The sequence below is a fragment of the Bombina bombina genome, chromosome 2, assembly GCF_027579735.1.
Source record: "Bombina bombina isolate aBomBom1 chromosome 2, aBomBom1.pri, whole genome shotgun sequence".
NCBI classification, from domain to species: domain Eukaryota; kingdom Metazoa; phylum Chordata; class Amphibia; order Anura; family Bombinatoridae; genus Bombina; species Bombina bombina.
The window spans coordinates 757,337,108-757,355,501 of NC_069500.1; the positions used below are offsets into that span (position 1 = coordinate 757,337,108).

At 40.4% G+C, this 18,394-nt stretch overlaps 1 protein-coding gene across 1 annotated transcript in view; it reads left to right on the forward strand.

Moving 5' to 3' along the window:
* Window positions 1-18,394, forward strand: part of FCHO1 (FCH and mu domain containing endocytic adaptor 1) — an 802,768-nt gene that overhangs the window by 758,409 nt on the left and 25,965 nt on the right. The window contains exon 29 of the mRNA XM_053702869.1: window positions 6,445-6,452. Coding sequence (XP_053558844.1) covers window positions 6,445-6,452 — 8 coding nt within the window. The remainder of the gene's footprint in view (window positions 1-6,444; window positions 6,453-18,394) is intronic.

An 18,394-nucleotide genomic window follows, 5' to 3' on the forward strand; every position in this document is an offset into this window, starting at 1 on the left:
TAGAAAGAACCTTTCCAGTCTTTTATGCTGAATTATGGTGCAGGGATTCTAGGATTTCGCATTTTAAATCTTCGAATCCTAATATTTATCTCTCTTGATTTGGTGGTTAAGATCACCATCATTTAGTTCTACAGGTCTCTTCGTTTCTTTCAACCTGGACCATGATCTCTACAGATGTGAGTCTTTTTGGTTGGGAGGCTGTCTGAGGATCTCTGTCAGCACAAGGGGTTTGGAAATCTCAGGAGGCGAGATTACCATTTGATATTTTAGAACTCCGTGCTTTCTCAGAGTTTTTCAGTTAGTTTCTTTTTGAAGAAGAGACGTTTATTGTTTTTTCAGACAATATCACAACTATGGTGTATGTCAATCATCAGGGTAGGACTATCAGTCCTTAGGCTGTGACAGAAGTGTCTCGGATATTAGCTTGGGCTAAATCCAGCTCCTATCTAAATTCTGTGTTTTTTTTCCCAGGTATAGATATTTGGGAAGCGGATTATCTCTGTTAATCAAGCTTTACTTCCGGGAGAATGGTCTCTTACCCAGATATGTTTTTCAATTTTTCAGATGTGAGCATTTCTAGAAATAGATCTGTTGGCATCTCATCTGAATAAAGAACTTCCCAGGGGCCTATTCAGGTCCGGGGATCTTCAGGCGGAAGTAGTGTATGCATTGACATTTCTTTGGAATTATCTTTTTGCCTATTTCTTTCCGCCTCTAGTTCTTCTTCCAAAGTGATTTCCAAAATTCTTATGGAGTATTTGTTTGTTATGCTGGTGGCTCCAGCATGGCCTCTCAGGTTTTGGTATGCGGATCTCATTCGGATGGCCAGTTGCCAACCTTGGACACTTCCGTTTAAACCAGACCTTCTTTCTCAAGGCCCATTTTTTCCATCAGGATCTCAAATCATTAAATTTGAAGGGATGGAGATTGAACGCTTGGTTTTTAGTCATAGAGGTTTTTCTGACTCATTGATTAATACTATGTTTTCAGGCTCGTAAATCTGTCTCTAGAAAGATTTATTATTGAGTCTGGAAGACCTACTTTTCTTGGCATTCTTTTAAAATTCATAGAATTTTATTTTTTCAGGTTGGTTTGGATAAGGTTTTGTCTTCAGTTCTTTGTTAAGACAAATCTCTACTCTTTCTGTTCTTTTTTCACAGAAAGATTGCTAATCATCCTGATATTCATTGTTTTGTACAGGCTTTGGTCCGTATCAAGCCTGTCATTCATTCATTCTCTCCTCTTTGGAGTCTCAATTTGGTGCTGAGGGCTTTACAGGCTCCTCAGTTTGAAACTATGCATTTTCTGAACATTAAATTACTTTCTTGGAAAAGTATTGTTCCTTTTGGTTATTTCTTCTGCTAGAAGAGTTTTTGAGTTATCTGCTCTTTTTTTGTGAATATCCTTTTCTGATTTTTCATCAGGACAAGGCAGTGTTACTTCCTGATATTCATCATTTTGTTCAGGTTTTGATTCGTATCAAACCTGTCATTAAGCCAATTTCTCCTCCTTGGAGTCTTAATTGGGTTCTGAAGGTTTTTCAGGCTCTTCTATTTGAGCATATGCTTGCTCTGGACATTAATTACTTTCATGGAAAGTATTGTTCTTTTTGGACATCTCTTCAGCTAGAACAGTTTTTGAATTATCTGTTCTTGTGAATCTCTTTTTTCTGATTTTTTTCATCAGGATAAGGTGGTTTTTTTTTCCTCATTTCAATTCTTACCTAAAGTTGTAAATTCTAACAAACATTAGGGAGGAATTATTGTTTTCCTAAGACTTCTTTGGTGAGATTCTTACTTTCTTTGGATATGGTAAGAGTTTTTGAAATTCTATGTTGAAGCTATTCAGATTTCAGATAGACTTCTAGTCTATTTTTTATCTTTTCTGGTTTTAGGAAGGTCAAAAGCTTCTGCCATTTATTTGGCATCTTGCTTAAACTTTTGATTCATCATGCTTATTTGGAGTCGGGTGGATTCCCGCCTTGGAGGATTACGACTCATTCTACTAAGTAAATTTCTACTTCCTGGGCTTTTTAAGAATGAAGCTTCTGTTGATCAGATTTGCAAAGCAATGACTTGGTCTTCTTTGCATACTTTTACTATGTTTTACCATTTTGATGTTTTCTCTTCTTTAGAAGCAGTTTTGATAGAATGGTACTTCACGCAGCTGTCTCAGTTTGATTCTTCTGCTTATAATTTCAGTTTTTTTCATTATAAAAATTGAAACTTTTTTGATTTGGGTAGTGGATTAATTTTTCAGCGGAATTGGCTGTCTTTATTTTATCCCTCCCTCTCTAGTGACTCTTGCGTGGAAGTTCCACATCTTGGGTATTTATTATCCCATACGTCACTAGCTCATGGACTCTTGCTAATTACATGAAAGAAAACATAATTTATGTAAGAACTTACCTGATAAATTAATTTCTTTCATATTAGCAAGAGTCCATGAGGCCCACCCTTTTTTGTGGTGGTTATGATTTTTTTGTATAAAGCACAATTATTCCAATTCCTTATTTTTTTGATGCTTTCGCTCCTTTCTTATCACCCCACTTCTTGGCTATTCGTTAAACTGAATTGTGGGTGTGGTGAGGGGTGTATTTATAGGCATTTTAAGGTTTGGGAAACTTTGCCCCTCCTGGTAGGAATGTATATCCCATACTTCACTAGCTCATGGACTCTTGCTAATATGAAAGAAATGAATTTATCGGGTAAGTTCTTACATAAATTATGTTTTCTATACTTCAAGTGTTCATCCCCTCCTAGTAAAATAAAAGGGAAGCAGGGGCTTTATTAGAAGAAGGAAAAAAATCTTGCAGGTGTTTTGTGGGGTGGTTTATCAGTTTCTCTCCCTTTTTGTCTAAGGGGTCACTTGCCCCTCTAGCTCAGTCAGAGGGGATCTTCAAAAATAGTGGAAAACAGCACACTCACAGTGCTGGGGCATGGAATCACAGACATGCCAAGTCTTTATCAATGCTTCAATTCAACATAGATTACAGCCATAAAAACATAATTTATCTAAGAACTTACCTGATAAATTAATTTCTTTCATATTGGCAAGAGTCCATGAGCTAGCTACATATGGGATACACAATCCTACCAGGAGGGGCAAAGTTTCCCAAACCTCAAAATGCCTATAAATACACCCCTCACCACACCCACAATTCAGTTATAATGAATAGCCAAGTAGTGGGGTGATAAATAAAGGAGTAAAAGGCATCAACAAAGGAATTTGGAAATAATTGTGCTTTATACAAAAAAATAATAACCACCATAAAAAGGGTGGGCCTCATGGACTCTTGCCAATATGAAATAAATGAAGTTATCAGGTAGGTTCTTACATAAATTATGTTTTCTTTCATGTAATTGGCAAGAGTCCATGAGCTAGTGACGTATGGGATATCAATACCCAAGATGTGGAACTCCACGCAAGAGTCACTAGAAAGGGAGGGATAAAAATAAACAGCTAAATGCTGGAAAAATAATCCACAACCCAAAATATAAGTTATTCTCATGAAGAAAAGAAAAACTTAAATCAAAAGCAGAAGAATCAAACTGAAACAGCTGCCTGAAGAACTTTTCTACCAAAAAGTGCTTCAGAAGAAGCAAATACATCAAGGGCGTGATCCAATATAGATCGTAGTTTGTGGCGCAAGCGAGGGAACCACCGCCGCCCGTAGTTTCAGCTCGCAACTCGAGCTATCCAATATACCCCGCCGGCAATTGCTAAAGTGCCGTAAGTCGGATAAACTAGCGATGTCCAGAAATCTGCGTAAGTACAAATTTCTGGAGTTGCCAGTGACTTACGGCACTTTAGAAACTGCCGGCGCCTACAAAACCTGACTAAAGTATTAAATCTCCCGTACTGTCTAACACGCCTCCTAAACATAGCCCGACACGTATACCCCTCTATCTGCTATCCCCCCCTCACTCTCCTAACAATAAATGTATTAACCCCTAAACCGCCGCTCCCGGACCCCGCCGCACCTAATAATGTTATTAACCCCTAAACCGCCGGATCCCGCCGCCACCTACATTAACTACCCCCTAATGTGAGCCCCTTACACCGCCGCCAGCTACATTAACTACCCCCTAATGTGAGCTCCTACCCCGCCGCCAGCTATATTAAAATTATTAACCCCTAATCTAATCCCCCTACCCCGCCGCCACCTATATTAAAATTATTAACCCCTAATCTAATCCCCCTACCCCGCCGCCAGCTATATTAAAATTATTAACCCCTATTTTAATCCCCCTACCCCGCTGCCAGCTATATTAAAATTATTAATCCCTATTTTAATCCCCCTACACCGCCAGCTATATTAAATTAACCCCTAATCTAATCCCCCTATACCGCCGCCACCTATATTAAATTAACCCCTAAAATACTAAACTATCCCTACCACTAAACCTAAGTCTAACCCTACAAATAGCCCTGAAAAGGGCTTTTTGCGTGGCATTACCCCAAAGTAAACAGCTCTATTGCCAGCCCTTAAAAGGGCTTTTTGCGGGGCTTTGCCCCAAAGTAATCGGCTCTTTTACCAGCCCTTAAAAGGGCTTTTGGCGGGGCATTGTCACAAAGTAATCAGCTCTTTTGCCTATAATCTAAATCCCCCTATTCCACCGCTACCTATAATAAATGTATTACTCCCTAATCTAATCCCCCTACACCGCCGCCACCTATATTAACTATATTACCCCCTAATCTAATCCCCCTACACCGCCGCCACCTATATTAACTATATTAACTCTAATTATATTAGGGTTAATATAGTTATTATATAAATATATTAAGTATAATAACCCTATCTAACTCCCCTAACTAAATTCTTATTAAAATGAATCTAATATTAATATTATTAATTAAAATATTCCTATTTAAATCTAAATACTTACCTATAAAATAAACCCTAAGATAGCTACAATGTAATAATTGCATTGTAACTCGTTTATATTTATTTTACAGGTAACTTGGTATTTATTTTAACTAGGTACAATAGCTATTAAATAGTTAATAACTATTTAATAGCTACCTAGTTGAAATAATTACCAATTTCTCCAACATAGGTGTGTCCGGTCCACGGCGTCATCCTTACTTCTGGGATATTCTCTTCCCCAACAGGAAATGGCAAAGAGCCCAGCAAAGCTGGTCACATGATCCCTCCTAGGCTCCGCCTACCCCAGTCATTCTCTTTGCCGTTGCACAGGCAACATCTCCACGGAGATGGTTAAGAGTTTTTTGGTGTTTAAATGTAGTTTTTATTCTTCAATCAAGAGTTTGTTATTTTAAAATAGTGCTGGTATGTACTATTTACTCTGAAACAGAAAAGAGATGAAGATTTCTGTTTGTAAGAGGAAGATGATTTTAGCAACCGTTACTAAAATCGATGGCTGTTTCCACACAGGACTGTTGAGATGAATTAACTTCAGTTGGGGGAAACAGTGGGCAGACTTTGCTGCTTGAGGTATGACACATTTCTAACAAGACTTGGTAATGCTGGAAGCTGTCATTTTCCCTATGGGAACCGGTAAGCCATTTTCTTAGTTTAGTATAAGAATAAAGGGCTTCACAAGGGCTTTACAGACTGGTAGACATTTTTCTGGGCTAAAACGATTACTTTACAAGTATATTTAGTGGATTATAACTATAAATAGTTCTTTTAATCTTGGGGATGTATTAAAAAAACGTCAGGCACTGTATTGGACACCTTTTTCACTGGGGGCCTTTTCTAGTCATAGGCAGAGCCTCATTTTCGCGCCACTAATGCGCAGTTGTTTTTGGAAAGCAAGGCATGCAGATGCATGTGTGAGGAGCTAAGAACCACTGAAAAAGCTTATTGAAGGCGTCATTTGGTATCGTATTCCCCTCTGGGCTTGGTTGGGTCTCAGCAAAGCAGATACCAGGGACTGTATAGGGGTTAAATGTAAATACGGCTCCGGTTCCGTTATTTTAAGAGTTAAAGCTTTCAAATTTGGTGTGCAATACTTTTAAGGCTTTAAGACACTGTGGTGAAATTTTGGTGAATTTTGAACAATTCCTTCATACTTTTTCACATGTTCAGTAATAAAGTGTGTTCAGTTTAAAATTTAAAGTGACAGTAACGGTTTTATTTTAAAACGTTTTTTGGCTAAAGTCTTGGTCAGCGGATGTGTCCTCCAAGAACAAATTGCTTAACATCCCTTTCAAGGGTAAAACGCTGTTTGGCCCTGACTTGAAAGAGATTATTTCAGACATCACTGGGGGAAAGGGCCACGCCCTTCCTCAGGATAGGTCTTTTAAGGCTAAAAATAAGCCAAATTTTCGTCCCTTTCGCAGAAACGGACCAGCCTCAAATTCTACACCCTCTAAGCAAGAGGGTAATAGTTCTCAAACCAAACCAGCCTAGAGACCGATGCAAGGCTGGAACAAGGGTAAGCAGGCCAAGAAACCTGCCACTGCTACTAAAACAGCATGAAGTGTTGGCCCCCGATCCGGGACCGGATCTGGTGGGGGGCAGACTCTCTCTCTTTGCTCAGGCTTGGGCAAGAGATGTTCAGGATCCTTGGGCGCTAGAAATAGTTTCTCAAGGTTATCTCCTGGAATTCAAGGAACTACCCCCAAGGGGGAGGTTCCACAGGTCTCAATTGTCTTCAAACCAAATAAAAAGACAGGCATTCTTACATTGTGTAGAAGACCTGTTAAGAATGGGAGTGATTCATCCTGTTCCATTAGGAGAACAAGGGATGGGGGTTTTACTCCAATCTGTTCATAGTTCCCAAAAAAGAAGGAACATTCAGACCAATTTTAGATCTCAAGATTCTAAACAAATTTCTCAGGGTTCCATCGTTCAAAATGGAAACCATTCGAACTATTCTTCCTACCATCCAGGAAGGTCAATTCATGACCACGGTGGATTTAAAGGATGCGTATCTACATATTCCTATCCACAAGGAACATCATCGGTTCCTAAGGTTCGCCTTTCTGGACAAGCATTACCAGTTTGTGGCACTTCCATTCGGATTAGCCACTGCTCCAAGGATTTTCACAAAGGTACTAGGGTCCCTTCTAGCGGTGCTAAGACCAAGGGGCATTGCAGTAGTACCTTACTTGGACGACATACTGATTCAAGTGTCGTCTCTGTCAAAAGCAAAGGCTCATACGGACATTGTCCTAGCCTTTCTCAGATCTCACGGGTGGAAAGTGAACATAGAAAAAAGTTCTCTGTCCCCGTCAACAAGAGTTCCCTTCTTGGGAACAATAATAGACTCCTTAGAAATGAAGATTTTTCTGACAGAGGCCAGAAAATCAAAACTTCTAAGCTCTTGTCAAGTACTTCATTCTGTTCTTCTTCCTTCCATAGCGCAGTGCATGGAAGTAATAGGTTTGATGGTTGCGGCAATGGACATAGTTCCTTTTGCACGAATTCATCTAAGACCATTACAACTGTGCATGCTCAGACAGTGGAATGGGGATTATACAGACTTGTCTCCGACGATCCAAGTAGATCAAGGATCCAGAGACTCACTCCGTTGGTGGCTGAACCTGGACAATCTGTCACAGGGAATGAGCTTCCGCAGACCAGAGTGGGTCATTGTCACGACCGACGCCAGTCTGGTGGGCTGGGGCGCGGTCTGGGAACCCCTGAAAGCTCAGGGTCTATGGTCTCGGGAAGAATCTCTTCTCCCGATAAACATTCTGGAACTGAGAGCGATATTCAATGCTCTCAAAGCTTGGCCTCAACTAGCAAAGGCCAAATTCATAAGGTTTCAATCAGACAACATGACGACTGTTGCATATATCAACCATCAGGGGGGAACAAGGAGTTCCCTGGCGATGGAGGAAGTGACCAAAATAATTCAATGGGCGGAGAATCACTCCTGCCACTTGTCTGCAATCCACATCCCAGGAGTGGAAAATTGGGTCAGACTTTCCATCCGGGGGAGTGGGAACTCCATCCGGAAATCTTTGCCCGAATAACTCAATTATGGGGCATTCCAGACATGGACCTGATGGCGTCTCGTCAGAACTTCAAGGTTCCTTGCTACGGGTCCAGATCCAGGGATCCCAAGGCGACTCTAGTAGATGCACTGATAGCGCCTTGGACCTTCAACCTAGCTTATGTTTTCCCACCGTTTCCTCTCATTCCCAGGCTGGTAGCCAGGATCAATCAGGAGAGGGCTTTGGTGATCTTGATAGCTCCTGCGTGGCCACGCAGAACTTGGTATGCAGACCTGGTGAATGTCATCGGCTCCACCATGGAAGCTACCTTTGAGACGGGACCTTCTTGTTCAAGGTCCATTCGAACATCCGAATCTGGCTTCACTCCAACTGACTGCTTGGAGATTGAACGCTTGATTTTATCAAAGCGTGGGTTTTCAGATTCTGTCATTGATACTCTTATCCAGGCTAGAAAGCCTGTAACTAGGAAAATTTACCATAAAATATGGAAAAAATATATCTGTTGGTGTGAATCTAAAGGATTCCCATGGAACAAGATAAAAATTCCTAAGATTCTTTCCTTTCTACAAGAGGGTTTGGAGAAAGGATTATCTGCAAGTTCTTTGAAGGGACAGATTTCTGCTTTATCTGTTTTACTTCACAAAAAGCTGGCGGCTGTGCCAGATGTTCAAGCTTTTGTTCAGGCTCTGGTTAGAATCAAGCCTGTTTACAAACCTTTGACTCCTCCTTGGAGTCTCAATTTAGTTCTTTCAGTTCTTCAAGGGGTTCCGTTTGAACCCTTACATTCCGTAGATATTAAGTTACTATCTTGGAAAGTTTTGTTTTTGGTTGCAATTTCTTCTGCTAGAAGAGTTTTCAGAGTTATCTGCTCTGCAGTGTTCTCCTCCTTATCTGGTGTTCCATGCAGATAAGGTGGTTTTGCGTACTAAACCTGGTTTTCTTCCGAAAGTTGTTTCTAACAAAAACATTAACCAGGAGATAGTTGTGCCTTCTTTGTGTCTGAATCCAGTTTCAAAGAAGGAACGTTTGTTACACAATTTGGATGTAGTTCGTGCTCTAAAATTCTATTTAGAGGCTACAAAGGATTTTAGACAAACATCTTCTTTGTTTGTTGTTTATTCTGGTAAAAGGAGAGGTTAAAAAGCAACTTCTACCTCTCTCTCTCTTTGGCTTAAAAGCATCATCCGATTGGCTTATGAGACTGCCGGACGGCAGCCTCCTGAAAGAATCACAGCTCACTCCACTAGGGCTGTGGCTTCCACATGGGCCTTCAAGAACGAGGCTTCTGTTGATCAGATATGTAAGGCAGCGACTTGGTCTTCACTGCACACTTTACCAAATTTTACAAATTTGATACTTTTGCTTCTTCTGAGGCTATTTTTGGGAGAAAGGTTTTGCAAGCCGTGGTGCCTTCCATCTAGGTGTCCTGATTTGCTCCCTCCCATCATCCGTGTCCTAAAGCTTTGGTATTGGTTCCCACAAGTAAGGATGACGCCGTGGACCGGACACACCTATGTTGGAGAAAACAGAATTTATGCTTACCTGATAAATTACTTTCTCCAACGGTGTGTCCGGTCCACGGCCCGCCCTGTTTTTTTTTTTTTTTTTATCAGGTCTGATGAATTATTTTCTCTAACTACAGTCACCACGGTATCATATGATTTCTCCTATGCATATTCCTCCTTTACGTCGGTCGAATGACTGGGGTAGGCGGAGCCTAGGAGGGATCATGTGACCAGCTTTGCTGGGCTCTTTGCCATTTCCTGTTGGGGAAGAGAATATCCCACAAGTAAGGATGACGCCGTGGACCGGACACACCGTTGGAGAAAGTAATTTATCAGGTAAGCATAAATTCTGTTTTACCTGTAAAATAAATCCTAACCTAAATTACAAATACACCTACACCATCAATAAATTAAATAAACTACAAATATCTAAACTAAAATACAATTAAATACACTAAACTAAATTACAAAAAAACACACTAAATTACAAAAATAAAAAAACATTACAAGAATTTTAAGCTAATTACACCTATTCTAAGCCCCCTAATAAAATAACAAAGCCCCCCAAAATAAAAAATTTCCCTACCCTAAACTAAATTACAAAAGTTAACAGCTCTATTACCAGCCCTTAAAAGGGCTTTTTGAGGGGCATGCCCCAAAGAAATCAGCACTTTTGCCTGTAAAAAACCCCACAATACCACCCCCCAACATTACAACCCACCACCCACATACCCCTACTCTAAACCCACCCAAACCCCCCTTAAAAAAAGCTAACACTAAGCCCCAGAAGATCTCCCTACCTTGAGTCGTCTTCACCCAGCCGGGCTGAACTCTTCATCCAATCCGGGCGATGTCTTCATCCAAGCCGCAAAGAAGAAGTCTTCCATCCGGCGATGTTTTCATCCAAGCAGCAAAGAAGAGGTCCTCCATCGGAGCGAAGTTTTCCTCCAAGCCGAATCTTCAATCTTCTTTCTTCGGACCTCCGACGCGGAACATCCAGCTGGCCCGATGACTGAAAGACGAATGAAGTTTCCTTTACATGACGTCATCCAAGATGGCGTCCGTCAAATTCCGATTGGCTGATAAGATTATATCAGCCAATCGGAATTAAGGTAAGAAAATCTGATTGGCTGATCCAATCAGCCAATCAGATTGAGCTCGCATTCTATTGGCTGATCGGAACAGCCAATAGAATGCGAGCTCAAACTGGCTGATTAAATCAGCCAATCAGATTTTTCTTACCTTAATTCCGATTGGCTGATAGAATCCTATCAGCCAATCGGAATTCGAGGGATGCCATCTTGGATGACGTCATTTAAAGGAAACTTCATTCATCTTTCAATCGTCGGGCCAGCTGGATGTTCCGGGTCGTAGGTCCGAAGAAAGAAGATTGAAGATGCCGCTTGGAGGAAAACTTTGCCCCGATGGGGGGACCTCTTCTTTGCCACTTGGATGAAGACATCGCCGGATGGAAGAATTCTTCTTTGCCGCTTGGATGAAGACATCGCCCGGATTGGATGAAGAGTTCGGCCCGGCTGGGTGAAGACGACTCAAGGTAGGGAGATCTTCTGGGGCTTAGTGTTAGGTTTTTTTAAGGGGGGTTTGGGTGGGTTTAGAGTAGGGGTATGTGGGTGGTGGGTTGTAATGTTGGGGGGTGGTATTGTGGGGTTTTTTTACAGGCAAAAGAGCTGAATACTTTGGGGCATTTCCCGCAAAAAGCCCTTTTGAGGGCTGTTAATAGAGCTGATTACTTTTGTAATTTAGATTAGGGTAGGGAATTTTTTTATTTTGGGGGCTTTGTTATTTTATTAGGGGGCTTAGAATAGGTGTAATTAGCTTAAAATTCTTGTAATCTTTTTTTATTTTTTGTAATTTACTGTTTGTTTTTGTAATTTAGTTTAGTGTATTTAATTGTATTTTAGTTTAGCTATTTGTAGTTTATTTAATTTTTTGATAGTGTAGGTGTATTTGTAACTTAGGTTAGGATTTATTTTACAGGTAAATTGGTAATTATTTTAACTAGGTAGCTATTAAATAGCTATCAACTAATTAATAGCTGTTGTACCTAGTTAAAATAAATACTAAATTACCTGTAAAATAAATATAAACCCTAAAATAGCTACAATGTAATTATTAATTACATTGTAGCTATCTTAGGGTTTATTTTATAGGTAAGTATTTAGATTTAAATAGGAATATTTTAATTAATATTAATATTAATTAGATTTATTTTAATAAGAATTTAGTTAGGGGTGTTGGAGTTAGATAGGGTTATTATACTTAAAAAGTAGGAATTTAAAGCTTAGGAGCCAGCCCATTTTAGGTTCAGCACCATGGATAGCGCTTGCTTATTGGTGGATACAGTTAGCAAACCAATAAGCAAGCATAACCCAGGTTCTCAAACAAAAATAGGCCGGCTCTTAAAGGGACACTGAACCCAAATTTTTTAAGCAACTTTCTAATTTACTCCTATTATCAATTTTTCTTCGTTCTCTTGCTATCTTTATTTGAAAAAGGCATTTTGTTGAGAACACTGGACAGCATTTTTTTTATTGGTGGATGAATGTATCCACTAATCAGCAAGGACAACCCAGGTTGTTCACCAAAAATGGGCCAGCATCTAAACTTACATTCTTTCATTTCAATTAAAGATACCAAGAGAATGAAGAAAATTTGATAATAGGAGTAAATTAGAAAATTGCTTAAAATTTCATGTTCTATCTGATTCACAAAAGAACAAATTTGGGTTCAGTGTCCCTTTAAGCTTTACATTCCTGCTTTTTAAATAAAGATATCAAGAGAACGAAGAAAATTTGACAATAGGAGTAAATTAGAACGTTGCTTAAAATTGCATGTTCCATCTAAATCATTAAATAAAAAATTTGGGTTTAGTGTCCCTTTAACTTATCTGCCAACAAGCTACACTTTTTTTTTACAAAACCATCTTTATTTAACATTAAACTCAAATACATACAAGTTAATGTATTTTCTTTACAATGTCTTTTATCTTATTAAATTAGACATCAGCTTGCATTTTCAGTGTAAGGTAGATGGTATTAAATAATTTAACATAAATTAACACAAACTATGTTGACCAAAACTGTTTTGTACTCAATCTTAATGCTTCATTTTTTAATATAAACCTATAAAAAATTAAGTCTCTCTTCTCGTCTTCCGTTACAAATTGGCTATGCATGGGTGGGCGGTGGTATAGGGTGACAGATGGTGTTTCCCTTGCATCAATTCGCTGCTATATCCAGTAAGGTTTATTTCTTTCAGATGGTGTAAGATAGGGGTTGTAGGGTTAAAGTTGAAATGATTGTACTTTAAGGATAGGTTAAGCAGTGAAAGAGAGAGCAGAGGAAAAAAGCAGATGTAGATAGGGATATTCACGTATGACCACCCAGACACAACCTGACTCACAGCGATCATGTCTCTAACCTAGAATTAATGGGGGATTGGGATTGATTCTTCCCATATAAATTACATATCATGGAAGAAGTTCAGTTTCTGTCTTCAAAGGTACTCAAGTTCCTCTAATATGTCCGTGACTTTTTCGGTTCACAATATGCTACACTTTCTAATGTCTGCATTTACCTTCTCCTCCCTTATCCTTAAAGTCACAGCTCCTCCTTTCACAAACAGTACTCAGACTATTTATATGTCTCCTTCTCTTCTACATTCCCCCCTCTACAACACACATGAACTCTATTCCTATCTCATATCCTTCAGCCAGCCATGCTTCACCGATTCTAAACTTAAACACTCACATAAGACACACTCATCTTCTTTCGCTCACCATCTTTCTTCTTCTTGCTGCTGGGGATCTCTCACCTAACCCAGGTCCAACCTCTATTTCGCTCAGTTCACTACCCCAAATGACACCTCATACACCTTGCCCACGGAAACCTCATTAAGTGCAACTCTGTTAGTACACTGCAATTCTCTTGTGCCCTTTGGAATGCACGCTCTGTATGCAATAAGCTTACATCTATTCCCGACCTATTAATTTCACGCTCACTTAACCTGTTAGCCCTCACTGAAACTTGGCTTTTCTACTCTAACACAACTGCTGTAGCCTCTCTGTCCTATGGCATCCTGCACTTCAGTCACACTCCCAGGCCAGGAGACAAACAAGGAGGGGGAGTAGGAATTCTGTCTCCACACAGTACCCTTCACTGTATTCCTTTACCCCCTCTCTTTGCTTCTCATCTTTTGAAGTTCATGCTATCCGCCTCTTCTCCCCTGTAGCTCTTCATGTTGCGGTTATATATCGGCCACCTGGCCCAGCATCACAAATTCCGGACCACTTTGAAGCCTGGCTTCCACACTTTCTCTCTTGTAATGTTCCTTATCTCATCTTAGGGGACTTCGACATACCCTTAGACAATCCTACCATGCCTGCTGCCTCTAAACTTCTATCCCTTACCACCTCTTTTGGCCTGTCCCAGTGGATTACATCACCAACCCACTGTGAAGGCAACTCCATAGACCTGGTCTTCACTAATCTCTGTGCCGTTTCCAACTTCTTTAACTTCCCCTTTCCTCTCTCTGACCACCATCTAACTTTCTCTCTTACTCTACCTGCTGCATCTTTGCAAGCCCCCAAAAAACTGCTGCCTTACAGGAATTTAAATGACTTGGATCTCAGATCTTTCTATTCAGCTGAATCCTCTGCTCTCAGACATTTCATCCCTCTCTTGCCCAAACCTTGTGGCCCTACAGTATAATTCGGCATTACAATAAACACTTGACAAAGCTGCACCCTGCACTGTTTGCCGTACATCAATCACACACCAAACATAACAGATATCTTCACTGCCGTTCATCAGCCTGTGAACATCGCTGGAGGAAATCAAGCACCTGTGCCGATTTCAGGCATTATTAATTCATCCTTAAATCCTACAACTCTGCACTCAGCCTGGCCAAACAAGTCTATTTCTCCTCCCTTGTGTCATCTCACACATCCAAACCCACCAAACCCAAAAAGCTGTTCTCAACCTTTAACTTCCTTCTCTGTCCGCCTGCATCCCTGCCCACTACCAACCTCACTGTTCAGATTATTTCTGATCACTTCAAAAATAAAATTGACACCATTAGAAAAGATATCTACACCTCACACCACTCAAACCCAGCACTCCTACCCACCCCTTCTATTAACAAAACAGAGGAAGAAGTATCTGTACTCCTATCCTTGGCTCATCTCACAACCTGCCCACTTGACCCTATTCCATCACAATTTCTTCCCTCTCTCTCTGCTTCACTAACCCATCTCTTTAACCAATCTCTCACTGTTGGCACATTTTCTGACACATTCAAGCATGCGTCAATCATACCAATCCTAGAAAAGGCTTGACCCCTCCACCACTTCTAACTATCGACCGGTCTCATTACTTCCCTTTGCTTCAAAATTATTGGAATGACTGGTCTATAATTGACTAACTCAATTTCTCACAACTAACTCCTTACTTGATCCACTACAATCTGGTTTCTGCCCTAAACACTCAACAGAAACCGCTCTTACTAAAGTAACAAATTACCTTTTATCAGCTAAAGCAAAGGGCCACTACTCTTTACTAATTCTTCTTGACCTGTGCTCTGCTTTTGACAGTTGACCACCCTCTCCTTCTTAAAATCCTACATTTATTTGGCATCTGAGACACAGCCCTCTCCTGGTTTGCCTCATATCTCTCAAACAGCTCATTTTCAGTTTCCTTTAACAACAACAACATATCTTCTGATCCTTTGCCTCTCTCAGTTGGAGTACAGCAAGGCTCTGTCTTGGGTCCCTTGCTTTTCTCTCTCTATACATCCTCCCTTGAAATACTTATAGCCTCATTTGGCTTCCAGTACCATTATATGCTGATGATACCCAAATCTATCTTTCCTCTCCTGATATCTCTCCACTTTTAATCAACCAGATTTCCAACTGCCTCTCTGCAATTTCCTCTTGGATGTCTTCACACTACCTCCAACTCAATCTGTCCAAAACTGAGCTGCTTTTTATTCCCCCATCTTAGAGAAATGTCAGGTGTTGGATGTCTCGAACGGTCGGAGACTCTATTCTCAACACCTCACCCCAGGTCCGCTGTCTTGGGGTCACACTTGACTCATAACTCAGATTTAACCCCCATATACAAGCGCTTACCAAATGCTGTAGTGCACACCTACGCAACATTTCCAGAATTAGTCCCTTCCTTACTCAAAAAAACTACAAAAATACTTATTCATTCCCTCATTTTGTCACACATCGATTATTACAATCTACTTCTAAATCACCTTCCAAAACACTGCCTCTCCTCCCTCCAATCTATTATGAATGCTTCAGCTAGTCTCATCCACCTAAGTCGCCAATCTACATCAGCTGCTCCGTTCTGCCAGTCTCTACACTGGCTCCCCATACACTCCAGAATACAATTTAAAGTATTAACCCTAACTCCCAACTACATTTCCTCTATCATTTCCAAATATTCCCCATCCCGTCCTCTGATCAACCTCTGACCTGTTATCTCTACATCCCATTCCCACCTCCAAGGCTTCTCCCGTGCTGCTCCTGTCCTCTGGAACTCTCTACCCCACTCCATAAGACTGTTTCCAACCTTGTATAGCTTCAGACGCTCCTTGAAAACATACCTATTCAGAGGGGCTTACCATCTCTCCTCCATATCTCATTCTAACCAAAATAATTATTGAACTGCCTGACTCACTGCTGCAACTACAATCCATGTGACAAGCTACCCCAAACATTATGTCTATGCACCCTCAACCTGTAGACTGAGTAATAATTATATTCCCCGTTCATTTTCCTGAGTGCCGTGGCCATTTTAGATACCGGATTGCTTCCTCTGCATTCCTAGAGGTGGTAAGATTGATTTACACACTTTAGTACCAAGCTCTCTTGAACTAATAAATGATTTTCATTTTTTAGCTCTGTGTTATTTCTGCAGTACAATTATAATTATTTTATCTGTGTGCTAGTGTGGGAACTTTAAGGGCTGCTGTACTCCATTCCCATTCAACTTTCCTATCATGGACTTAAGTTGGGTGGTTTTAAGATCTGGACCCTTAGCTAGGGGGATTGAGGGCAGATCTGAGAACCATGTTTATCTTCCATCTGTGTGTATTATGTGCAAAACTATCAACATATGAAACCCCCCAGCTCAGCTGTGTGACACTTGCGCATAGCATACTGTAGATTCTAGACAGGGGATGCCTACTTCCTCTGAGTGGTTAGGGGTTGCTGTGCCTCCTGGTGGTACATCTTACAAACATGCTGAATTTACCCCTTCCTTTACGGATTATATCCATTTCACTGTGTCACAATTTATGGCAGCTATGACTCACCCATAAGCTGCAGTAGTTAGCCTTATAGATAAGTTTTACCCAGTCTCCTATATTTAGCTACCTTACTAGTTCCCCTATGACATCTAAGGGGATGGTAGACTTTCATAGCTCCTCAGATGAGGGCTCACTGCCTAATGAAGGGGACAATATATCCTTTAATTTCAAGCTGGAGCATATCCATGCCTTGATAGTGAACTAGTGTGTTCAGGAATAGTGGAACTAGAGTTGTTCCACTGAAAAGTATGCACGTTTAGCACTCTGATGCCTAGACTCAAGGCCTAGCTTACCGGATAATAATAAAATATAACTTATTGGTATATTAAAATGTTGTGAAACAAAAAACACACTCTAATAGTTAAAATCACAAGTGACAATTAGAACCTTGATGTGAATTCTGATGTGAATTTGTGTGATATTGGTTATGTAACTATCACCAATATAGGTCAGTAATTTCTAATGCCTGAAATAAGTAGCTCAAATTCGATGAGATTATAGTAGATTAAGGAGTATTATATAGTGTGTAGGCTTGTAGCAAGATAGGTTTGTTGGGCACAGAGTAATATATGTGTTGGTATGTGTGTTCTGCAATACTTACAATGTGTTCTCGCACTCAAGTAGAATTGTACTGCATAATAATATAGTTCATTACCAATATCTCTGATACTTATAAACAGTGTGAGCCTGAATAGGCCACTTATGTATTGTTCCACTATATGTTCAAGGCTCACATCTCAGTGTGGTCTATGATCGCTCATAATGTAGCTGTATGGTACGTGCCGTTCTTACATACATCCCACTGATATTACTTGCAATTGCTATAATATGGGCAGCTAGCTCACAATGGCTATAAATAAAAAACAAAATTTATGCTTACCTGATAAATTTCTCTCTTGTGGTGTATCCAGTCCACGGGTTCATCCATTACTTGTGAGATATTCTCCTTCCCAACAGGAAGTTGCAAAGAGAGCACCCACAGCAGAGCTGTCCACACAGACCCTCCCCTAGCTCCACCCCCCCAGTCATTCGACCGAAGGCTAGGAAGAAAAAGGAGAAACTATAGGGTGCAGTGGTGACTGAAAGTTTTAAAATAAAAATATATATGCCTGTCTTAAAAAACAGGACGGGCCGTGGACTCGATACATCACAAGAGAAATAAATTTATCAGGTAAGCATAAATTATGTTTTCTCTTGTAAGATGTATCGAGCCCACGGATTCATCCTTACTTGTGGGATACCAATACCAAAGCTTTAGGACACGGATGAAGGGAGGGACAAGACAGGGACCTTAAACGGAAGGCACCATTGCTTGTAGAACCTTTCTCCCAAAAATAGCCTCCGAAGAAGCAAAAGTATCGAATTTGTAAAATTTGGAAAAAGTATGAAGCGAAGACCAAGTCGCCGCCTTACAAATCTGTTCAACAGAAGCCTCATTTTTAAAAGCCCATGTGGAAGCCACAGCTCTAGTAGAATGAGCAGTAATTCTTTCAGGAGGCTGCTGGCCAGCAGTCTCATAGGACAAACGGATGATGCTTTTCAGCCAAAAGGAAAGAGAGGTAGCCGTAGCCCTTTGACCTCTCCGTTTACCAGAATAAACAACAAACAATGAAGAT